Below are 24,495 nucleotides of genomic sequence, written 5' to 3'. Positions count from 1 at the left end.
CAGAGCTGGGAGGGCCCTGTCATTGTAGGAAAGCCAGTGAGACAGAGAGGACAAGGGGTGTGCCCACATGACATAGGGAGCTAGTGCTGGCACCAGCATGCAAACACCTCTCCACTCCACTGCCTGCCCCCAGTACCACAAGCTTGGTGGCCAGGGTTAGGGGTATAGGTGGTTTTGGTCACCAGTCAACCCTCTTGGCTTCCCCAACTTGTACCTGACTCCCTTTTCCTCATTATCCTGGGGCCCAGGAATCTGGAGTCTGGAGCCCCCCAGTGGTCAGAGCCTGAAACATAACTTTTCTGCCACTTTTGAAAAAATGTTTTTCCTTATGAGATGGGACAGTTGCTGTGGCTCTTCTCTCTTGGCAGTGACCCTAAAGTGTATATCCCCTTACCTAAATATCGAACAAGGACACATACACCTATCCACAGTTTTTTTTTCTTTTTAATGTACAAAGTGCTTTGACATTCATTGATTGCCAAATTCTCACTTTATAGATGGAAAAACCTAAGTCTCAAAAGGCTTAGGAGACTTGGGGCACATGGTTGGCTCAGTTGGTAGAGCATGTGACTCTCGATCTTGGGTTATGAGTTCAAGCCCCATGCTGGGCCTAGAGCTTGCTTTAAAAAAAAAAGGCTGAAGAGATTTGCCAAAAGTCATACAGTTAAGAGAAAGAGACGAAATTTGAACTCTTCAAATCCTCTGCTCTTTCAGCTGGCACCTACTGGCTCTTGGTGGCAGGCATGAAGAAGGGGTGGGTTGCTACGTGTCTGTTCCAAACAGCGGGATGCCTAAAGACCTGGGAAGCTCAATCTTCCCAGTTGAGATTTTTTTTGAGGGGCCCGGAGGACCCTGGCAGCACCAGGATGAAAATTGGCAACAGAAGGCCTAACCTGAACAAAACACTTTGGGATCATGATGCCCAGAGCTGAAGATACATTCAAGGGCAAGCCCCCAGGTTTCTGTCCATTGAAAGACCCATGTCCCAGGGAAGCCTGTCTACCCCTTGCTTTCTGACCCTGGAGGGCCTGCCCACTGTTCAAGCCCAGTGAGTTGGCACCCCCAGAGGACTGGTGTTGCCCTGGATTGACATCTCATGTCAGTCCCTGGGCTTGCTTTTCCCATGGGTGAGAACCAGGACCGAGAGAGACACTGTATAGTTAAAAGTTGAGGTTTACCAATCCCAGAGAGATAGGAGTACTCCTTTGGAGGGACTTTGTTCTGAGTGGCATTCAGAAATGAATCACATGGAGCATAAAAGTTAGGCAGGCCCATTGGTCACCAAGTTCTGGTGTCCTCCTCGTGTACACAAGACTCAGCCAGGAGCCCTAGTGAGGCCCTGGCTGAGCCAAGCCTGGAGCCCTGCATATCAGATTCCTTGACTCTGCTCCATGGCCAGAGAAGGCAGGCCTGGAAGACATGGGTCTTGGTCTTTGTGTGGTCCTGGTTATAGCACTCTGGCTGGATGAATCATTTAGGTAGCACCATGGCATTTCTCAATTGCATTTGAGTGAAGATAAATGGAAGCTCTGCTTTTCCATCCTGTATTTTACCACATCACTAGAAAGTGTGTGGTCCCCGGCTACGTGCTAAGCTTCAGAGTCCGGAGAGGGGCAGGTCAGGCAGTGGAGTGGGCAGGTAGGAGGCAGGTTCTGTGGAGGGGCACAGCCCCAGGGCAATCCAGGCCCAGCCCTACAGCAGGGGAATCCCAAGCAGGCTAACATCCAATTCCATACCTGAGCCTCAGAGATCAGGCTTCATTTCCATGGGCAGGCCAGGTTGGCTGCAAGGTTTGTCCTTTACCTGTGTTTCCTTCTAGAAAACGTGTTTCTGAAGTTATGTATTACATGGTTCTAGGGCCCAGCCTTCAGAATTCCTGCACGGCAGGCCAGCTTCAACATTCCATAGACAACTTTGCCTAAGCCAGACTTGGGCCCCATTCCCTCAGTTTCTCTAATGGTTATTTTCTATCTTGCATGCTGTTGAGTCCAGCCCAGTGGCCAAGTGAGGAACACAGGAGTTGGGACTGGCTGCCACAAAACCAGAAAGGGTAACTAGAGCTCTTGCTTCCCTGTGGCTGTATCCATAGTCCCTGGGCATTCATGCTGTGGCAGTGAGGCCCTGTACCCATTCCAGCTCCTGGCAGAGTGGGTACTCTCCTTCCTGAAGAGAACTGATAGAACAGCTTTGCAGATAAGTACCAGCCCATAGGAGTGAAATGGGTGAAATCCTCTTTGGGCCTGACCCCAGCAAGACCAGCATCTCAAGGCTCTAGCCTTCCTCCCCATGCCTGTGAGTCAGGAAAAGAGTGGGACTGCCCACAGACCACCTTCTCGAGTCAGCCAGATCGTGTGGATCTGTGGTGGGACTCAAGCTCGTCCTTACCCAAGGGGGAGGTAAGGCCAGGCCTCCAGCAACTTGGAGTTGTCTATAATGACCTTTAAAGGCCCAACGGTCTGTCTCTATCTCCTGACTAAAGGCATTGCATCCCTATATCATATCACGTGACCGAGAAACCTGTTCTCGTGGCATGTAACATCCCTGAGAGCATTGTATATGATTTTGTATTTTTTAATTCATTTTAATCTACAGGTTGGAATCTAATTTTTAAATTTTATTGGAACTCACATTTTAAAAAGAAAAACATTTAAAATAATAATAAACCTTTGACCGGTGTCTTCCAAGTAGTTTGATGAAAGAACTTATCAGTGTTTTCAAAACACAGCCTGGAATGTAAAGATTGGAAAGCCCCCATGGCCTCCCCTTGTGTGTATGAAGTATAAATCTGGTTTTGTTTTGTTGTTTTGGATTCTTTTGGGTTTTTGTTTCATTTTGTTTTGAAGATCAGATAGTGATCACTCTGAAAGATTGAAGCCAAGAATTTGTAACTATGATATTTACTGTAAGCTGTAGAACATTCAATAACTATTAAAAAAAAAAAAAGTTTCCAAAAAAAACAAAAAACAAGTCCAGGGTGACCAGACTGGTGGTTCTTGGGGCAGGGAGACACAGGCCCCCTCTTAGGCCAGTGAGTGCCCTGGGTTTCTCCTCAAGCTGATTCTAACCTTGTTTTCACCAGTCAGGTAATGCCTATGCTGCATCTCCCCACAGGCATAGCAGGGCTTCCCTGGGTTTCAGTTGAGGGGTCTGGGAAGTGGCCGTCGGCACCTGGACTAATTAATGTGTGTGATCCACGGCCAGGAGGCCATGAATGATGAAGGCTATCACCTACCGAGGCTTACCGTGTGGCCAGCGCTGTGCTTTATGTTTGGTAATTCTCAAAGTCTTCACAGCAGGATGGGAGGTTGTGCCCTGTTTATTAACCCTGCCCTCAAGACAGGGCAGCCAAGGACGGTAAGTACCTTGGCCAACGTCACAGAGCTGGTGAGGTTCAGAGTTGGAGCTCATACTCTGAGCTCCTACAGTCTGAGCTCCTACGCTCTTCAAGCCCTACAGTCTCCTCCTCCCTCCCCGTCCCCCCCCCCCCCCAGGAGGGAATGTCTGTGTTTGCTTAAAGTTTGTCAGGTGGGAAACCAAGGGAAGAAAGAGCTTGCAGGTTTGTAGTCACAGAAGGACAGTTGAGGGAGGTCATGTGGTCTCCACCCAAATAGTCAGCTACTGTCTGTTCCCATCCTAAATCTCTGCCTCCTCTTCCCTTGGGCAAAGCCACTGCCCTAGTCCAGGCCCAGGCTTCTTTTCCTGGTCATTGTGGCCACCATTGCCTCCCAGAGCCTGGCCCCCCCAAATCCCCACTCTCCTAGCCTGTCAAGTATTCAACCTCTTCAACTAGAGAAAAAACTGAGGCCCCATGAGGCTCACTGACCTGGCTCACATTAGAGCTATAATTAGACTTCAGGACAGACTCCTAACTGTCCAACCCTTCCTACCAACCCATGCCCTGTGCCCCTGCAGCATGCTCCCCAGTTTCCCTCCTGTCCTCACCTCACAGGAGACTCATTCTCCCTCCCTTGTGGTGGAAAGCTCTGTAACATGTAGGAGCTGAGGACACCGCTGGCCACAGACTTTGTTGGGCTGTGTCATAGCAATTTCTCCAGGGCAGGAAAGGAATTTTCCAGGGACTCAGCTCCAGGTCACAGTGGCAGGGCTGAGGACCAGGAGCAGACGGAGGTGGAGATCTGGGCCCCATATTCACTATTCTGGTCCTTTGGGCAAGGAGTGGAGTAAGGAGAAGTCAGAACTCCCCTCAGCCCAGTGCCCCAGTCTGCCCTCTGGCTCCCAAGATTCATAGGGGACAAGCCAGGAAAACTTTCAGATGGGGGCCCTGAAGGCCAAGGGCATTGGATATTCCCATACCTGATCCCTCAGCAACTCATCCCATCTTTTTACGGACAGGTGAAGAAATTTCGGTGAGAGTCGTACTCTGGCTTCCAGCAAGCAGAAAATGGGGGGGGAGGGGGGATGCAGTGCTGGAGGAGAGCTGTGCTTATTACCCTAGGGCCCAGCACCAAGGTGAGGGTATCTCTCACCTGGCCTGAGAAGCCAAAGCCAGCCTCAGTCTCCACAGCAAGGAGGTATTTAGAGTCCCCAGTCCGGCCTTCCCCTGGAAAAGGAGGCTGGAGAGTGGGATGGACCAACCACCCCCCCACCCCATCTCTTGCTTTCTCATCATCTTGGTGTGTCATCCAAGTCCTGGGTGAAGTGGGGTTCATTGGCTAAGGGGACAGCCAAGTTTGAGAACCCAAACCTTGACATGGAGCTAAGAGTTGGCAAATAGGGACACCAAGTAGACCCTGGTAACCCAAGGGAACAGTTCCTTGGGAGCACGGGTGATGCCCACTAGGCCCCTACAATGGACAGCCTGTTTTAGACTTTGACAACCTTTGGCTCTCCAGAAAATTCCTCCTGATCTCTCCTTTCCTTCTCTCTCCTAGAGCAGTTAAAGCTTTGTCTCCTGGGCCCTAGGAGGTGCCCTCCCTCTCCACACCTCAGAAAGAGAAGCCTATGCCCTGGAAAGGCAAGTAAGAGGCAGGGAGAGATCCTATCTCAAGGCACGTCTGTCCAGCTTCCTGTAGGCAGGAGGTTTTTTGTGCTGCTACTGGGCCAGGCTATGGCTTCTGCACAGAAGGGCCTCCGCCCACAGACAAGACAGTGATCTCACTTTTGCATCCTGCCACGGCCCCAGCCTTCAGGTTGGGCAGGAGTCCAGGAGTGGGAGTAGTGGCACCTGTGGCCTCAGGAACAGCAAGGGCCAACATGAACTGAGCCTCCTGGAGTCCCATCCTGACCAGTCACCTTCACCCAGCAGGTATGGGGCTCCCACAGGCTGTCCCTTTCCACACCTCCCCAGGCTCCACCACACATCAGTATCTGGTTTTTTAGCCTCTCCTTGGGACTTTCCATTAGGATTTAAATGTGTCCCCTTCTTCCATCTTTAAAAAATATACCAAATACCCAGAGAACCCAGAATTAACTAAAAAACTTACCTCTCTGGAGCTTAAGTCCCCACCAGCCTGTCACAATCTGGCTTCTGCAGGGAGCTCAATCCACTCAGACCTGGTCCAGCTCTACCATGTCCCCATGTGCACTAACCAGGGGCTGCTGCGGTCCTGACCCTGTGGCAGCACCTGGCCTTGTGACCCACCCTGCCCCTCGCTCCCCTTCCCTCACTTGCAGGACACTGCAGTCTCCTGGTCTCCTTCCCACCTCCTTGGCAGCGCCTCTGGAGCAGCCCAAGAGTCTGCCTCAAGCCCTCTCTCTCGGTCCAGTCCTGGTGCAAACGCCTACATGAGTGCTTCTAGATATTCTTGTAGCCTGGGTCGGTCTCTCGAGCACTTCAGGTCTTCACATTCCAGATGCCCAGGGGGCTGTATCACAGCTGTCTCCTGGCTGCTCCTCCTCTTTTCCCACTCAGCTGGCCCTAACCTGTTGACCCACCTGCTGTTACCAAGTCCTAGCACTTCCATCTTAGGAATCTCTTGGATTCTGCCCCCACACCCTGGCCTCCACCACTTCTTGCCTGGACAGCTGCAACAGTTTCCATGCCAAACTCCGGCTCCACCCTCCACACTGACCAAGGGTGAGCTGAACAGCTCCCCTTCCTAAGTGCTTTAGAGGTTCCTTGGCATCTTTGGCATAAGACTGATGGCTACCAAGAGTGTGTGTAGCTGCCTCCTGCTGCCCACACCCACTCCAGTCTCCATACCCGTCACCTTCAACTTCTAGCTTCTCCAGGTCTGCGTAGTTCCCCTGGGCCTTTGCACATGCTCTTCCTTGTCTGAGGACCACATTTCCCCTTCCCATGTTCTCCAGCTCCCAACAGATCTGTCTTACCTCCTCCATCTCCCAGGCTCCTCTTCCTCTAGAGCTGTGCCATCCAAGACAGGAGCCACTAACCACATGTGCTATCGAGTCCTTGAATATGCTAGTTCTTATTAAGATGTGCTTTAAGTATAAAATACACACCAGATTTCAAAACAAAATTAATGGTTCATGCATAATTTTTATATTGACTATACTGAAATGAAAATACTTTAGATATAGTGGCTTAAATACGTTATTGATAATAGATTTATCTGTTGTTTTGCTTTTTAAAATGTGGCTATTAGAAAATTTTAAATTACATATGTGGTGCATACTATATATTTCCATTGGACAGCACTGCCTCTAGGGGTTTCAGTGAGAACCTGATGAAGTGAGGGGGCCTCCTTCAGCCCCACTTCACCTCTGTCCCTGTGCCCACCTGTCACAGACCTGACACTGCAAGGGAAGGGATGGTCTGTCCCAAACACCGTGCCTGACCCAGAGCTATTTGGTGAATGGGCAAACGACCTGCGAAGAGGCACAGGGAAAGAAGCTCCTCATGACACGACTTTCCCACCTTTTATTATCCAGTAAATGGATGGGAATGGAGACAAAGACAGGACAACAGCCAAGTTTCAATAAATAAGAGAAATAGGGATGGCAGTGGGGCCCATGCCTGCACGACCCCACATAAATAACCAGGTTGCTGAGCCAGAGTGGACATAGGGACAGGGCTGGGCAGTCGCCTGCACTGCCCAGGCTGGGGGACAGACACCAACACCACAGGGACACACAAACCACGGAGGCCAGAGGCACCTCACCAGCCCCTCACACACCCCTCTCCCTGAAAGCTCCTGAGATCTTGGGGTGGCTGTGCAGGCTGGCACCCCGTACCACAGCCCTGCCCAGGTCAAGACTGTGGTACCAATTTCAATAAAAACAGCAGGGTGGGGGGCAGATACATGCATTAAGCCCCTTCTTGTAGGCAGAGCCAGGGACGGGCCGCCCCATGGGGTCCTGAAGGCAGAGGCCCTAGAAGCCGCAAAAATGGGGCCAGATAAAGCTACTAATTGGAGGGGTGGCAAGGAGTCAGGCTCTCCCCTCACATGACCCAGACCAGAACCTGCAAGGAACTGGAGAAGCCCTGAGCCCTGAGATACCTTTCTCTTCCCACTTCATGGTCAGAAGAATTGTAACCAGGTCATGGCCAGGGACTTGCCCGTGGTTAGAACCTGGGAACTCAAGTCTCCAGTCCATGGCTTTTTGTTGCTCCTTCCCTTTACAGGGCCCACTGGAAGAAGGGGGGGGAAGGTCAATGCCAGGGCCCTATACAGAGGCAAGGGCAGCTAATTACCAAGGTGTGGGGCCAGGAGTGCCAGGCAGAGGGCTCCTTCCCTGCCAGGCCAGGGCCTTGCCACTTAGTGGTACAGAGGCTCCTGCAGGGTCCCAGGATCTGGCCGGGCTAGGACACAGGGTCAGGGCATCTTTCAGAGAAAGAAGTGGGTGACAGGGACAGGGGAGGGGCTCTCAACCTGCTCCTGCACACAGCACCCACCAGCTGGCCTGCCTCCTCACTGGGGCGGACACTCCCACCTCCAGGCCTTGGCCTTTGCTGTTCTGTCTGCTGGGCCATTACTTCTTTCACACTCCCAGCTGCAGCTCTCCCTCCTCCAGGAAGCCTTCAGAACCTCCCAGGGCAGGGCTGCCGTGTTCTCAGATGAGATAGACCATCAGATGACCAGGTTGCTCTCATTTAGCCGGACCACATAGCGGTTCTCCTGGGAGACAGGTGAGGCATCACAGTGGAGTCAGGGGCTTCTGCGCTCCCTGCCCAGGGTCTCCTGTACCTCCACCCCCACTCCATCTGCAGTTCAGGGTCAGCCCAAGTGCCAACTGACACTTTCCCCCATAGCCCTCACCTCAGCCTTGTTCTCTGCTGGGGGCTTCAGCCACTTAGTATGGCTTCCACCGTTTCCCAGCAGTGCCTGCTGCTCCGTGGGGAGGCCAGGTTGTGGGGAGCCAGGGAGATCACTCCCTGAAGGCCCAACCTCCGTGATAGTCTTCACCTCAGAGGCTGCTGAACTTGACCGTTGCTCAGGAATTCGGGCCACTCGGAACCTGTGGTGGAGGAGTGAGGAGTGGTGGTGCGATAATCCCATTAAAGGGAACCACAGGTCTAGAAAGGCTACCACACCTGCCAGGGTCCCACAACAAGTTCATGGACCAGAGTCTGAGCCCTTCCTATACCCTCTCACCCACAGATGAGCCCCTAACCACCCTCAACCCTAGGCTGTAGGTAAATGGTCCTTTGGCTTGAGGGGCCCAAGGTGTGATGGAGGCCAGGACCCTTCCCTGGCAACCCAAGGGTTGGTGTGATACACAGCAGAGCTGGAAGACTTGACTTCTCCCTGATGACTCTCCCACTGCCCAGAGAGGCATACTGAGGCCAAAGACGGACTGATCACCAAGCAGGATGTTGAGGGCTCAAATAGGGCCCAGTCTCTCCCACCCTGGCTGTAACGTCTCTCCCCGACCCTCCTATATCTATGCCCACCTCACCTGCCCACAGATAAGATGGTGATCTCGCCCTGGCGTCCTGCCTTGGCCCCAGCCTTGGGAGCCCTGGCTGGGTTGGGCAGGAGTCTGGGAGTGGGAGTAGTGGCAGCTGCGGCCTCAGGGGACAGCAGCACCTCGGGCCACTTCTTCTGGCTACAGCGGGAGCAGCAGGGGCCAGAGAGTGAAGCCAGGCCCTGCACGGTGTGGAGGTGGTGGCGATGCGGACAGACGTGTGGGATGCTGGGGGGACGTGGTGGCAGCCTGCAGAGGGCACAGTGGGGAGCAGTCACTAGGGCAGGCCAGTGCCAGGGCCAGCAGGTCCCAGGAGGTAGTGAAGGGGAATCAGGAACATGAAAGGGAACATACCCCAAGTGGTGAATCCCTAAGGAAGCGGGCTGATTATCTTGTGGGTTTTGGTCTCCTGCCCACTCACCTGGGTATGGGCCTGTGGCTGGTCTGTACCAGCTGTTTGCTGTGATACTCCTTCAGCAGCTCCTCCAGGGCCGCCGCGTTCTCTGTTGGGCAGCTGTGGTCAGAACCCGGCTCTGGACCATGAGGGGCACTCCCCATGCACCCCCACCCTGCCCCACTCTGGGCCTTGTGCCTTTTTCTCTACCCCTCAGCCATACTGATGAGAGTGTGCCAGGCTGGCCCCAGGCATGCGAGTGGGAGGGGCGGAGTAGGGAGGCGACCATCCATTCCCAGGCATAGGAATGGGGTCAGACCTCCCCTCACCTTTCTTTTCCGTGATCAGGCGTACTAGGACCCCAATGGTGTCCTCATTGGTGTCCTCAGCCCGGTAGGCAGGGTTGATCCCTGTGGAAGAAAAGTAATAGCCATAGTCCTGAGGAAGTGGAGGGTTGACTGAGGTGGGCGGGACCTCCAGGCTTGACTCCAGACTTGACAGCTACACCAAGATGTGGCAGCAGAGGGCACCCCAGGCCTTCCTAGGAGTTGTGCTGCAAGCCAGGTGTTTATGCAGTGGTGGCACTCCAGGCCTCAGCTTGGGCTCTGGAAGCTCATTACCTCTGGTCCCTGCAATTGGGGGGTGAGGGGAGCAGCCTCTTATGGGGCCTATCATCTCCCCTGCACAGCCTCAGGGAGCTGTGGGCGGTCTCTCTGCCCAGAACCCTGGACAGCTCTCTGGCAAACTGCCATTCCAGGCTTAGGCTTATCACACTTCCCCTGCACACCACCCTGTCCATATGTCTGAGGGCCCTCAGGGCCCAAACCTCAAGAGCACGAGAATAAGTCACACAAACAATCCTGGGCCACTTGCTGAAGGAAGACCTAGGCTAGGAAATCAAGTCCCAGACAAAATGGCCTGAGTTGCCATCCTCCTGCCTGCCCAAAGCTCCTGTGCACTTCCTGCCCCTGCCAGCCAGCAGCATCAGGAGCCGGGAAGGACTCTGGCCAGTGGTGCAGCCTGTGGCACAGGCATGAGAAGCACTGGTTCAACCTTGACCTGGCCGCAAGTTCTTTGGGCAGTGTGTGTGCATGGGGGGCCCTATTGACCTTCAAGGATTCAAGGTCAAGGGACAGTGCAGGGAAGAGGAAAGNGGTAACACTTCTTCCCTCTGGTTCCAAGACTCCTAACTCAAACCACGGCCTGTAGCTGAAACCGGAGTCCCTCACGGTGTCTGCTTGACTGAAGCCACTTGACTTCTCTGCCCTTGTCATCACCTGAAGCCACTTCACCTTTCCTTCCACTCTGTCACTTCACACAGTCTCCTCTGCAGCCACATGCAGCACCTCCAGAAAGCCCTCCTGGTTAGCCCTCTGCAGGCCCCTCCCTGTTAGTCCCTCTAGACCAACAGGTTCCCTTGAACAACCCCCAAGCTGAGCTGGGCTGGGCTAGCCCCTACCCTCTGGCCTCCCCACTGAAGACCCCAGGCTGAGCCTCACCGCTGCCTCCACCTCCAGGGCCGGGCCCAACCTCCTTGTGGGCCGTGCAGTGGTAGCCTTTCCGCTTGAGCAAGTTGCACACCAGGATGCCCAGCAGCCCCATGAGGCAGAAGACAGGCACGATGGCAATAACTGCATACTGGGCAGCTGTCTCCTCAGGGCCGCCTGCCCGCGTGCCATTCCCAGGCTGCCGCGTATCCCCAGCGCTGCTGGCCCCTGCTGCCACCTCCACACCACGTCTGGCCCGCTGTCCCCGCTCTGAGCGCCACAGAAGATGGAAGCATTGAGGAAAGATGGAGGCAGAGAGGCCCAGGGCCTGGGTTAAATGGGGGAGGGGGGCCACTAATGTGTCCAGAGCCACCCACTGCCCACTCTCCACGTGCTGGGGAGGCAAAGGCCAACCCACCCCTACTTGTCAGTCAGCCTGAGCAAGTCCTCCTCAGACCTCAGGACAGCCAGACCCTCAGTCCCCTGTCCACCTGTCATTCTGGGGTGAACACAGTACCCAAGCACATGCCTCGCCACATGGACACCAGATCCCACCCCCCCCCTCAACTGGGCCGATGAGTTAGTGGCCTCAGAAAGTGACAGCAGGCAAGGGGTGTGTATGCTTGCACGCATCTGCATGTGTCTCTGAGGGGAGGACAGGAGACAGGGAGGACGTTAGCTCCTCGGCGCCCCTCGCCATGACTGCCACCTGCTGGATGGGTTCTGCTCCTCAGAAACAAGGTGAGCAGACACACTACCAGTGGAACAACTGAACACATCTCGCTGGACACCCGCTGGCTACACATCCTTCCCTGGGCTCAATCAAGCTAACTGGATCCCCTCCTATACACACCCTCACCAGTCCTACCCCTGTCTGTCACTCACCATAACAGCTGCGAGTACCCAGAGGTGTCCAGGAACACGGCTGACAGGAGACACGGGGGACCCCTGAAGCAGCAAACCACCTGCAGAGAGAGAAGACATCACTGAAGCCTAAAAACTATCCTTACTATCCTTAAGAGAGGCTCCTGCCAGGCATACTCACTGGTCCTGTCCCATCCCATTTCACAGACAGGAAGTCTGAGGCCTGCTCAGGGGGTGGGTGAGGCTGGGACCCTAAGACCCAAAGTCCTGGTCACCTAGCCATGAGCCCTCAAGTCCCACCCCATGGCTCACCCAGGCTGGCAGTCTCCACATAAGGTGTCTCGAGTCGCTGTGCCTGCCTGGGCCTCTAGCCTCCCTCGAGGGCTGCAGCGAGAGTGGGGCTGGCACGGGCCAGGGCCCCATGAAGCAGAGAAAGTGCCGGGGGGACAGGACCTACATAATGTGCCCTGCCCCAGGTCCTGTGGGAGGGAAAGGATGAGAACTAAGCCTGGAGTCAGGTCTGGGAAACCTGCCCCTGGCCCTCAACAGTCTTCCCAGGACAGGGCAGGCGGGCAGGGTGAGCTCACCAGGCTGGGCTCCTCCCCCGGTGGGCATCGCCAAAGGGTCGTTGATGTTGGAGTGGCCAGAGGCCAGGGCAGCAGCTGGAAGAACAGCAGGCAGGACACACTGAGAGCAGAAAGTGCTGGGATGTGGCATCTCTGGGGCCATCTATCCACCACCTGCTTCCTAGTGTCCCAGGAGTGGGGACCACTGACTACACAGGGCCAGCCCCCAAGTTTCAGGGACGCTCTCTAACCTCAATCCCTCATGTTCCAAGTAAAACCTGCTGGTCCCATACCTGCCACATCACCACTGCCTTAGGTAGAAAGAAAACCACATCCACTGCTAGAAAGTGATGGAAAACCCCAGACAGAGCCAGATCAGGATCTCAAGCCCTTGGGTCCCTGAGTCACATCCATTCCAGCTAACCGGGACGGTAGAGAGGAAATGCCTCCGAATTCCTCACTCAAGTTCCGTCTGCCTTCCTGCAGCTGCAGCCCTGCCACCACAGCTGGGCATGTTGTTAACCGGCCCCTGTTCATCATCCCTGGGGCTTAGTCTGCAGCCGGTGCTTCCTGTTCTGGGCCCTCAGCAGGGTCTTTGGGACCACAACCTCTGTGACATCTCCACACAAGGCCAGCCAGCTCCCACTCCTGCACCCACACAGGGCAGGATACATCCCAAGGAAGGGATCTCAGTTGGCCTCCCCCAGCACGTTCCACTGACAGCTCCCTCTGCACCCCAATCCGGGAATGAACTATCTGCCCTGAATCCCTCCTGCTGTGCGGAGATTCCCCCCCAAACCCGTCCTCTAATTTGGTCCCAACTTTGGGTAACAAGCACAGAATAGAGCCGGCTACTCTGGAGGGCACAGGGAATGTCACATAGGAGGTTCTGGGGCCCGTCTCAGGCCCCAGCATCTGCCAAGCCCTAGGAGGCCTCCTGCACCAAGAGCCACACAGGTTGGACTGCCTCGATTTTGCAAAGGACGAGCTAGCTGTGTGACTAACCCTAGCATGGCAGCTGGCATGGGGCTCCTGAGCCCAGAGGGCTTGTGCAGGGTTCAGTAGTCCCAAGTTCCATCCCCAACTCACCACAAAAAGGCAGGACAGGGACCAGTGCGGCAGGCTCAGCTTCATCCTCAGGCCCCAGGAGTTACCAGCCTACAACAAACACGCACCAGGAGAGGAGGCTCAGCAGGAGGCGGGAACAGGCAGGCAACTGCTGTCCTCCCAGCACTGCTTCCAGGACAAGACTGGACGGGAAACTGCAAGGTGTTGCTGGGCAGGCAACACTGGGGTGGTTTGGCCTACACTCGCCGCACCTCCCCGTTCCCCCACAGCCTGAGTAGAGGTGGGGGTGCCCTGTCTGGGGCCAGCCTCCCAGGGCAGCAGAGGAGGGGGGACAGAGGGCTCTACCAGACTTGGGGGACTTCCCAGAGTAGGAAGGGCTTCCTTTCCCTTCCATAAATAGACAGGTGCACAGGGACATGAGCAGGGGGACCCTGGGAGGAAGGAAGCCTGCAGCAGCAGTCCTAGTGGTGGGGGCTAAAGGGGCCTTCAATCCCCCCATGCCCAGACACTGCACCTCATCTCCAGCTCCCAGGCTCCCGCCACTTGGACCACCTGTGGGCCCCGCCCCCTCCTGCTTCTCTGCCTTCACTCTTGCTGTTTCTACTCCAAGGAAGGTCCTTTCCCTCAGCCATCAAAGCCGAACACAAAGGCCTCTCTTTCCAGAAGCTTCTCTAGATTTCCCTTTCTCCATGCTGGGACCAAAGCTCCTGCATGTCTCCCCCGCGCCACCCCACCGCCCCGGGAGTCACAGTCCTGGCGCCACCATGGGTCCCACTCCCCAAAGGGCATTTTTCTCCACCGAAGGACATGGAAGGTATCCAACACTGGGATGGGTCTGACTACATTTCTGGAGCAGGAGCAGACCTTCTGCTGTCATAGCAGCCCGCGTTCAGCCTTCTGTCCTCTCTCGGGCACATACCACTGTGTGCCGGGCACTGCCCTTGGCACAGGAAATAGAAGACGGACACCATCCCTGTCCTCAGGGACTGCACATCCCTGTTGACCAACGGCCAACAGATGAACAGGGAAATGCCCCCTGCCAAATGGCGGGAAGGGCCAACAAACCATGAGATAGGGTGAGGACACTGAGTGGGCTGGCTGCTGGCCTGAGGCTGAGCACCCAGGTTCCAAGCATGGCATCGTCTGGAGAAAAGCCTCCAGCCAGTGGGCAGGTTGGAAGAGCAGGAAGGAGGATTCAGTTTAGACAAAAGGGACCGTGGCAAAACAAGGGAATCCCATTACTTATTTCCAGGAGGCCTGGCTTCAGGCTTAGGAGGGTGAAGGAAGCTGGATTTGTCAGGCCTCAGCCACAGGGCGTATCACGTCTGACCCCCAAGTGCCACTGGCCCAGGGTACCCCCAGCAGATTGAGGAAACCCTACCCAGAGCCCTGTGCTGCCTGATGCCAAGTCTGGTGGGAGAAGCGCTGCCTGCCGTAGACCCCAGGTCACACGAGAACCCCTCGGGGGCACAGGTAGCCTGGCCTTCCCACCTGGAAAAGGAGCCAGAGGAAACTGATCCGCCTACACAGACCTCGGTGGCAGCGGACAGGGGTTCGAATTACACCACAGGGGAGGGGGAGGAGCGCCAGGCACAACATCCTCGGACTCTCCAGGTTACGGGCAGCAGCTCTTGGCCCAAGGCCAGTTAAGGGGAAAACCTGGGACAGGAGAAGGTCGGACCACAGCATAAAGGCCACACCCTGGCAGTCAGTACCCAACAGGCAGCATACTCAGACCCATCCCCCTACGTGTCCCCTACTCTGATTTGGTCACAAGGCTTCCTTTCCAGTTTCTGGCCCCAAAGCCTCAGGCTGGCCCCACAGAGGCTGGACCAGGGGTAAAAAGAGGCACCACAGCCACAGAGGAGAGGACCCCAGACCCACCCCTGGCCCTGCCTGGCACCTACTGGGGAACCTGAGCCCACAGTGACGGGCCAGGCAGCTGCTCACCTCTAGGCCGATGGGGAACCGTGATCTTAAGACTTCCAGGAGGAAATGGGGGTCCAAAGGCCCAGACCCAAAGCCAGCAAGGGCCCACTCAGGCACATTCAGACACTCGCCGCCTAGTGCCCTGACGCCTTCTAATTACGTGCCTTCTAATTATCCCAAACTGGTACTTATTCCAGTCTGGCCGCCGGAGTCTGCTTACAGCTGCACTCCCAGCCCCCTCGCTCAGCCAGACTGAGCCCCCGATGAACCTGTCCGGCCAGGCAGCCCATGGTAGGCCACCCAGAACCCCCTCCGTGTACACACATGGCCACACCTGCTGCTCTGACCTGACTCTCCGCACCCTCTCTCCCACCAGGACTCCAGCATCTCTAAGTCCTGGAATCTTGACTGAAAAGCAAGCTCAAATTAAAGCCCCTTGGCCGGCTGGGTGTCCATAAGGGCTCCATCCCCACCTCTCAGCCTAGTCCTAAGGCCAGGAAGTCAGTGACCTTCCGAGGCCTCCAGAGGACCTCCTGGAAGAAGGCTGTCAAAGGTGGGTGGGCAGACCCGGGCCCACAGCAGGGAGCCTCCTCTCAGGGCCCAGTGCTCCTGGCAGAGGAGAAAAACCCAACAGGGCCCCAGGGGCAGAGGAGGAAGTAAGCTTAGAGGCCACTCTGGCCCCTCCAAGTCTCCTAGCCCAGACCTGACCCCAATGCCACCAACTCCCTGAGGGACCTGAGCCCCTGCTTCACCTTGCTGGGTCTCAGTAACCTCATCTGCAAGATGGGGATATTTATCTCCCAGGGCAAGATCATGATTAGGTTTAAGTGAGGTAACAAGGCTAAGAAAGGTCTTGTGATTTCCTCCCCATCACTCCCTTCTTTCCCTCGGCACCTCAGCTCTGGTTTGTAATTAAGTANAATCCAACAGGAAGGGCAGGGATGTCTGTCTCACCACAAAGCCCTCCCCCAGCAGTGTCTGGAGCCTCCACAAAAAACAGGTTGAGTGGGAGCAGGCTTCCTAACAGGCAGCCCACCCCCACCTCCAAAAATGCCCAAACAATTAGAACCAGAAATTCCCTGGAAGAAAACCAACTACCCAGGGCAGCAGAGCCCCAGGGAGATGCAGCCCTGGAGGCCTCAGAGAAAGAGGAAGCTGTGACACCACCCAGGCCTCAGCAGCTTCCTCTTTCCCAGAACTGAAGCTTGGTAGGTTCATGAGGCCCCAGCCTGGGGCCCTCCTCTCCACGCACTCACTCTCCAACCTCAACCTGGCCTCGGCCGAAGCTCCACTGAAATCTGCAAGGGCTCTTGCCCTTGGCCTCCAGTTGAGCCCCACCTGCAGTCTAGGTATCTTTACACTGGGATCTGGCCCCTGCCCCCAGCCATTCTGAGCTTCTTTCACTCCCCTACACTTGCCTCTCCAACCAGGCACTGGTACCTGCTGTTTCCTCCACCCAGAAACCCTTCCCATCGCCTGGCCAATACCTACTCTTCCTTTAGAGCTCAGCTCAAGGCCTCTTACCTCCTCCTGGAATGCCCCCAGCACTACCTCCCCCTGTGCAGTCATCATCCACATGTAACCTACCTGGCCCCTTTCCCACAACCTGTGTGCCCAGTGTACAGCACAGGGCCGGGGTCCTGGTAAGTAGGCCTGTGTATGCTGAACAGGGGATGGGTTTGAGAAAGGGGACAGGGATCAAGAGAGCATCTAGGTTCTGTCAAGGCTGGGAGGGCCAGAGAGCAGGATCACTGTTAAGGAGCCCAGAGGGTGGGGTTAGGCAGAGGGTGATGAAACTGCATCTGAACCCCTGGCCTAACTTGGGAGAATCAGCCTGCCTTGCTCTGCTCCTCATGGGCTCTGTGGCTGTGGATATCCCTCTCCCACCAAGAAAGAGGGCTGTTGTAAGGCTAAGAAAATTCACCTTAAATACTCAGCACAAGGCCTGACAAAGAAGGAGCCCTCAGGAAGCATTCACCATGCCTCAGTTTTCCCATGTATAAGTTATGAAGCGGGGAAAGACAAGCAGGTGTGAGGTACAAAAGAGATTCTTCTATATGCTTGGCCCAGAGCCTGCAACAGGAGGTGCTGGATTAACCATGGTGAGGATCTGGGAAGTAGGAGAGTATAAGAAGGGAGAGAGGTCTGGATAGGTGGGTGGGCAGAGCCCAGGTCACACCAAGACTTGGGTGCAAGCTGAGAAGCCTGCACTGTCCTAAGGGTCTACGGGAGACTGGAAGGGTTAGTAGGCAGAGGAGAGGTATGGAACAATTAGCCTCTCAGAGGGCTCCCTGGGCTGCCTGCCAAGAAGACCGGACTGGGGAGACAGAGGTGGGAGGCAGGTCCCCACCTGGAGCAGAGGGTGGGAGGCAGGTACTTGTGTTTCCCAGCCGGTGGCTCTAGGGCCTGTGGACCTCCCTGCAGCCTCCAGAGGCTACAGTTACCGGGAAACACAGCTGGACACAGGCGGGAAACACAGCTGGACACAGGCCTTACTCGGCCACTCGAGGCAGAAAGACAAAGGCCACCCATCAACAGAGAAATCCAGGTTAGTGAGGAACCCAGTGGTTCCCTGGCAACTGGGGCTGAAGTAGGGCAGTGTCCACAGTGGGTGGCGGTGAGGGCAGCTAGGCATGCCTCCTTTCCATCCTCCACCTTCACAGGGAAGGCACCTGGCCCTCATTCCCTCGGGCTGGACCCTCAGTCTGAGCTGCCTCTACTCCTCATGAGCATCCCTGTTTCACACCTGGGTAAACTGAGGCCACAGGCAATCACTTGTATGGGTCACACAGCCAATAAGTGGTGATGCAGGGGCCCAGGTCTGTCTGATTCTGCCTCCTGCCTCACTCCTGCCTCCCTTAATCCTAGAGTCTAGCTGAGGGTCCAGCATACAACAGATGTTCTCTGAGTGTTTGCCAACCCGACGGCAGAGGCTAGGGAGCTAGTGGCAAACAGAAGTGGTTCGCTGAGAGGCTATTACAAAGCACCCAAGCAGGCCCTGGGGAGGGAGGTACTGCCCCCCTTCCTGGGGGTCCCTGGGGTTTCCCTGCATCCATCCTCACTTGTACATTGCCCTACGTACCAGCTCCTGCGGGAAAAGGCAGTGAGTGGCACCTGTGAGAAGCCAGAAGCCCAGGAAAGGCTGGGAATCCCAGGGGGAGGAAGAGCAAGTCTTGAGGTGGAGCCCAGCTCCAGGCTGGGGGCCTAGAGTTGTGCAGAGGCTACCTCAGGGCCACTCAGTGGGAAGGGTACTCCCATTCCCACCCCAGCCTTGGGCAGCCATGGTTTCCCAGGCACAGCTCTTGGGTAAGGACTCTATGCACGTGAACCCCCAATCCCACACCAGGGCACACAGCAGCTGCTCTCTGGCTCACCACTACCCTTTCTGCCCTCAAACCTCCAGGCTGCCCCCAGCCTGCACTTCAGAGGCTCAGGGAAGTGAGGGGGGCAGGTGGGGCTGAGGGAGCTAATTGGCCCTTGAAGCTAAGAAAAGGGCTGAGGTGGCCAGACTGGGCCCACCCCGCTCCTCCCAGTCTGGTGCAGAACAGCTGCAAACCCTGTCCCTTACCTGAGCTGAGTCTGGGGCTATGGGAGGGGGGCACTAAACCAGACAGTCCTCTCTAGGGCAGAGCTGGGGCTCTCCAAACCCCCTTAACACTTAACTGCACACCTCATTTCCGTTCCAGGCCTCAAAGATAAGGTCCCAGGCATCACAGACGAAGAAACGGAAGCTCAGGGAGACTAAGGAGTACCCTGTAGCAGGCTGGTCTCCAAGGAGACAAGGTTAACCCCCCAGTGGTGGGGGGCAGGCAGCCCTTATCCTCGCCACCCCAGGCCTGGCATTGCTGCTGCTCCTACAGGCCCTCTCCAGTCTGACACCCAACCGCTTAGCATGCTGGGCTTCCTTCAGGGAGCCTGAGCCAGTCCTGGGCTGTCTCCCTGGCTCCAGGGCAGGACGGCAACAGCCCACTCACTCATGCTACTGCTACTTCTTCCTCTGAGAAGCCACCTTTGCCTCCAGCCCCAGCGGCACATTTGGAACCAATCACTAATGTGCCAGGACAGCCCCCGAGTCCGCTCAGCACAGGCCCCCCATCAACCTGACCTGGGCAAGGCTTCACAAGAGACTGAGGGCAGACCACAGGCCCAGCCTGCCCTGTTCTCAGACTCCCCTAGACTGGAGCTGCTGGGGAAAGAGACCCCTCTCCCCAGCAATCCCAGGGCAGGCCCCAACCCATGGAGACTGAGGACTGGGGTCAGCACCAGGCAGGAGGCTGGGCTCCAGAACAGTCACTCCTGGTTCAAGTGACTCTGTGACCTTGGGCAAATTACTTACCCTCCCAGAGTTTTAGGGGTATCCTCTGCAAACAAGGGCTCTGGTCCCTGTCCCCAGGGGTGCTACAGGGATAAGTGGAGCCACTGTCAACAAGGCTGACCAGACCAAACCTCTCCTGAGGATCAGTTCTCACCACAACCCACAAGGGCCAGAGGAGCCGCCAAGCTCAGAATTAAGCAGCATCCAGCCAAGGTCATCCAGTGGCTTTGGAGAAAGCAAGTGTGCTTTGGGGAACCCAACATCCATCCCAGCAGCATGGACAGAGGAGCCTTGGCCTCCCAGGGAGACCCCTGGGTGCCCATTTCCCAGCTGCTATACCAAGCCTCTATCCACCTGCTCCCATGCCAGCTGGAGCCACAGTCAGGAAGGTGGAAGGGTGCTGAGCAGTCAGGACCTGGCCCCACATCCCCAAGCCTCACTTTCCTCTTCTGTAATTGGGGATAGTTGTGTTTGTTCAGCTGACCTCTTGGTGTGGCTGGAAGATCCAGAGTTCATAGAACAGTGGCTCTTCTTACAATCAGGCTTCAGCCCAGGTGCCACCTCCTGCAGAAAGCCTTCCCAGGCTCCCTGTCTGGGTGGACCCTCCCCTCTCCTGGCCCCTTCAGCCATCTGCGATCTCCCGGGAGGGAGGGAGGGAGGGAGGGAGGGAGAGAGGAAGGAAGGAAGGAAGGAAGGAAGGAAGGAAGGAAGGAAGGAAGGAAGGAAGGAAGGAAGGAAAGAAGGAAGGAGGCAGGCAGGAAAGTACATGCAGGAAGCTGGGCACACAGGGGAGCCAGGCCACTCCCAGAGTTCACTGCTCCTTCTCACAGTGACTACAATATGCAGACCCAAGTTTAGGCCCCTCCTTCCTTCTCTCCACCCACACACTCGACCCCCCCTTCTAACTGGCTGCAGAGGCCCCCCCCCATCCCTCTCTCTGTGCCAAGTAGCCAGGGCACAGGCTCACAGCCACTGGGCAGTTTATTTATAGAGCTCTCATCTTTCCCAGGATGGCCTTCCAGGCAAACAGACCTGGGTTAAGATCCTAGTTACACTAGGGCCTTGCAAGTCCCTTCCCCTCACTGGGCCCTCTTTTCCCTACCTAAACCTAGAAGGGACTGCTGACCCTCAGGGCATGAGGCTAAAGATGTGAGAGCCTTGGGGTCCTAATTCCAGGGCTGGGCACACAGTAGGGATGCAGCACTGGCTCCCTCCTGTCCTCCTTGCAACCCCAGCCCCAACCAGTGGCAGAAGGGCCCAGGCCAGGTACCCAGGGCCTCTGCAAAGAATGGATACTGAGCTCTGCCAGAGTCCATGTCCCAGCAACACTCAATCCCAAGTGGGGATGGGGCCAGATGGGCCCCCTACTAGCTGATCTCAGGCAAAACCCCTTCCCCTCTGGTGCACCCCTCCCTCCTGCCTGGCAGAAGGGCCAGCCCCATAACAAAGTAACAAAGTAACAAAGCAAGTCTGGCCTTATCCAGCCAGGCCAGGTGCGGAAGGCCCCACCACGTCTTCCTCCCAGTGCAGGTGGCCAGCATGATCTTTCAGTGGAAACGAATGCCAGACAACCCTTGCCTCCACTTGGAGACAGGGCTGGGTAAAAGCCTGAGCGCCAGACTCCAGTGCCATGGTTGTGTGACTCAGACTAGGACTGGTCCCCTCTGCCCTCTGAGTTTCGGCTCCCCAGTGACTAGCTCTGGAAGGAACAGGATCCTCTGCAGGACTGCTGAGACCTGAGCCCAGGGCCTGGCAAACAGCAGGGAATGTGCTGGCCCTGAATGAGAGCCTTGTCTGACGAGGGCCCATGGCAAACACCACATTTGCCCCTTCAAAGAGGATGGCCATGGGTCTTCATCTCTAAGCCCCCCAGAACACAGTAGGCCCTCAGCCTACAGTGACTGCCCTTCCTCAGGAAGAGGCCGGGCCAGCATCGCTATGGCAGCAAGACAGGGCAGGCTGCTGACCAGGCCTGCCCCTCCCAGCTGGGTATGTAGTGCCCATGAGTGTCCCATACCTGCACCCATTCCCAAAGGTGAGGGGGGACACCTGACAGGTGGACCGCAACAATGAAGGGGGCTAACATTGGGCCAGGAGAGCTTCCCGGGTGAGGGGAGGCTGTACCCTGAATGGCCGGGAGGGTTCCAGAAAGAGAAGCCAGCTAGAGCAAAGGCAGAGTTGACCCAAGGCATCTGGTAGGGAGAGAGGAAGGTGATGTAAAGTTCAGAAGGTCTTGGAAGGAAAAGTGTTGACGCCCGGATCAGGAGTCTGGGCTGTATTATGGAGGCAAAAAAAAGGAAGCTGCCTTAGGGAGGACGATCCTGACAGCATGTGGAAGAACTGGAAATGGGGCAGGACAGCAAGGCCAGGGTGGAACGACAGAGGGGAGCTTTGATTTTGTGAAGGCATGTCTGGGGCCTGCTTCCAGTCTGGTGCCACATCCAGTCTGCCGGGGAACGTGTGGCAGGACAGAAGGTACGTAGGTACCTGTCTGGAGGGTGAGGGTCAGGGTATCAGGTTTCTGGACGCTTTGGGTAAGTCTCGGCACTTCTCAAACCTCAGTCTCTCCCTCTGTAAAATGAAGCTGATCCTGTGAGCAGGCTGGAGTGCTGACTGCCCCCCAAAGTCTCCCCTCCTTGGCCAGACACAGTTACCTTTCTCCAGCAGCACTCACATCAGTCCCAACTGGGGCCATATGTGGAAACCCAGCCTGGCCCCACAGTCCTTCTGGGAGGCCCAAGTTCCCAGAAAGCTTTAGCTTGGGCAGGGCACAGGGTAGGGCTGGGAGGGCCTGGACCAGGGCTAGGATGAGAAGAGGAGGCTAACCCTTCCCCTCTTCCACCCCTGCCCTGGGCCCAGAGCTATTTCCCTGTTTGCTGGGGATAGAAATAACTCAGGCTCAGCCCCAGGAGACCACGACAGCTATTCTGATCAGCCCCAAGAAGCACAGCCCCAGTCATGCCAGAGAGGACCAAGGGACACCCTGACCCCCCAGCTCCAGCCCTCAGCCCAGTGGCAACAGTGGTCAGAACTAGTGGGGCCTCTGGGAAGAATGGGGACACTGAAGGACTGAGAGGGCAGGGCAACCCCAGGTCACCCCCAGCCTGACCCCATACCACAGCTTGTGGGTAGATTTGGGAAAATACCCCCAGAGCAACTCTAAATAGTGGAATAGAGCCTCTCAGGTATGGTGAAGGTCAGCTGGGACTCTCAATTATCCTCGTCACCCCCCCTCCCCCAGAGCCTGGGCTGTGCTGCTGACTCCTAACACTTTTTGTAGCTTTGTGGATGCTCCCAGAGCCACTTGCAGGCTCTAAAAGGCAGGAGACAGGCCTCTCTGGTGACCTCTGGCTAGGGGTGAGACCTGGGGGAAGGGAAGAGGAGGAACAGGAAGACCACATAACCTACCCACCCACACAGACATGTGTACAAATACACACTACACTCAGAACTCACATAGGCCATGCTTGCCAGCCCAGGTTTAAGAGAAGGAAGCCTATATAAGTCATGAACAGATATCAGAAAGGTAGGTGGCCCTCTCCAAGCATCTCAGAGGCAGAAGACCTGAATTCCAGTCCAGGCACTGTCCGGATTCAGCATGACCTTGGGCAAGTCACTTTGCTTCTCTGAGCCTCAGTCTCCTTCTCTGAAAAATAGTCCCATCTCAGAACCACTGTGAGGATTCAACAAGAGTACACCATAAAGTGTTCAGCATAGCACCTGGCCCTGTCCCCCTACCCTCGCTCCAACACAGAATGTACCCAACATTTTCAGAGCGGGACAGAACTTCCAGATCCTTTAGCAGATACCCCCTCACCCCTCCTGGTCTAGAGAGCCCAATTTCCATTCCACCCTGCATGAACCCAACAGACCCTCTTGTGGGGGTGGGGACCTCAGAGGGTCTAGCCCAGATGGTGAAGGGGACCTGCTCCGGCTCTCCAGATCAGAAACCACTCGTGGGGAGCAAGTCCATGCCCCTTCTCCCCCCACAGAGGGAAATGAAGGAGACCGGGGCCAGAGAAGTCAATGTCTACGGATCACAATTCTGAGCTTGGTCAGAGGAGCTGTGCTTCCATCCCTGTCACCACAGCCCCTGGGCCACCGTGTCTCCAGCAGCCAGCCTGCCCCCACCCCCCACTGCAGTCTTTCTGCCTGAAGGGAGGGGAGAACAGAGGCAGTTGACCCAAAAACAATAGAGGATCCCAAAGTGATGATTCACAGCCCAACACCTCAGTGCCCAGAAAGGGAGACTGAGGCCCAATGGGGGCAGGGTCTGAGAGGAAGACAGGCCCCTTGAGAATACAGGTTCCGGAGGACAAAGCTTTGCCAGGCATCTGGGACCTCAGTGTGTGAGCGTGTCTGGGAGGTGGAGCCTGAGGCTAACTTGGGGCCCCTCAGCTGCTGCCAGAAGAGTCAGTCACCTCAGCAGATGTCACCCAGCCTTGGCCTCTCTCCCTCTGCCAGAACAAGTCACTCAGGGTCCTCCAGGTTGACTAAACTGAGATCTTGAGAGGCACCCTCTTAGGGACAGTTCTAAAGCAACCCCTGGCCTTCCCTCTATGTAAGGCAGGTGGTTGAGGTCCCTCCTGTTTCTGCCTCTTACTCATTCTCCTGAGCCTTGGAGACACACACACACACACACACACACACACACACACACGACTTGAGCCCATGAGCACACTACGGCCCCAGTGATTTGGAGGCTGGTTCTCCAAATCATTGGGGTTTCTCTCTACCTCACATTCACATTAGGGAGACGCTCTGGCCCTGCTCTGGTCTCGTTCCAGGCCACACACACTCTCAGTGACCCCAGTGACCGGGGTCTCACAGTAAGCTGGGGTCAGGGTAACCCGCAGGGACCTGGGGTCTCTCTCACACAATCACACGCACTCACTCGGCCTGTCAGAGATAACACAGAGCCCCTCTGTGTCTCCCGCTTGGCCCCGGCGTCACTGCCCAGTGTCCCGGCCACACGTTCTCCCGGACTGGGCCGCCTCACGCGCCGTGTCACCCACAGTCACGGGCTGACACCGTTCAGAGCGC

The 24,495-nt window shown here is 56.2% G+C and overlaps 1 protein-coding gene across 2 annotated transcripts in view; it reads right to left on the bottom strand.

Annotated features, from left to right (window-relative positions):
- Positions 1 to 6,821: 6,821 nt before the first annotated feature.
- Positions 6,822 to 24,495, bottom strand: part of RELT (RELT TNF receptor) — an 18,165-nt gene continuing 491 nt past the window's right edge. Inside the window, exons 2-11 of one of the 2 annotated variants that reach the window (XM_077762246.1) lie at positions 13,230 to 13,298; positions 12,162 to 12,236; positions 11,887 to 12,053; positions 11,596 to 11,675; positions 10,723 to 10,980; positions 9,553 to 9,633; positions 9,251 to 9,332; positions 8,821 to 9,078; positions 8,181 to 8,379; positions 6,822 to 8,039 (exon numbers count right to left, since the gene is read on the bottom strand). In XM_077762246.1, the coding sequence (XP_077618372.1) occupies positions 7,992 to 8,039; positions 8,181 to 8,379; positions 8,821 to 9,078; positions 9,251 to 9,332; positions 9,553 to 9,633; positions 10,723 to 10,980; positions 11,596 to 11,675; positions 11,887 to 12,053; positions 12,162 to 12,236; positions 13,230 to 13,274 (1,293 nt within the window). In that variant the 5' untranslated portion in view covers positions 13,275 to 13,298 and the 3' untranslated portion in view covers positions 6,822 to 7,991. The remainder of the gene's footprint in view (positions 8,040 to 8,180; positions 8,380 to 8,820; positions 9,079 to 9,250; positions 9,333 to 9,552; positions 9,634 to 10,722; positions 10,981 to 11,595; positions 11,676 to 11,886; positions 12,054 to 12,161; positions 12,237 to 13,229; positions 13,299 to 24,495) is intronic. The other variant, XM_077762247.1, reaches the window with a different exon arrangement.

This window comes from Crocuta crocuta, unplaced genomic scaffold (assembly GCF_008692635.1).
Source record: "Crocuta crocuta isolate KB4526 unplaced genomic scaffold, BGI_CrCroc_1.0 scaffold306, whole genome shotgun sequence".
Taxonomy (NCBI): Eukaryota; Metazoa; Chordata; class Mammalia; order Carnivora; family Hyaenidae; genus Crocuta; species Crocuta crocuta.
This window is presented reverse-complemented; position numbering and strand designations above follow the sequence as displayed.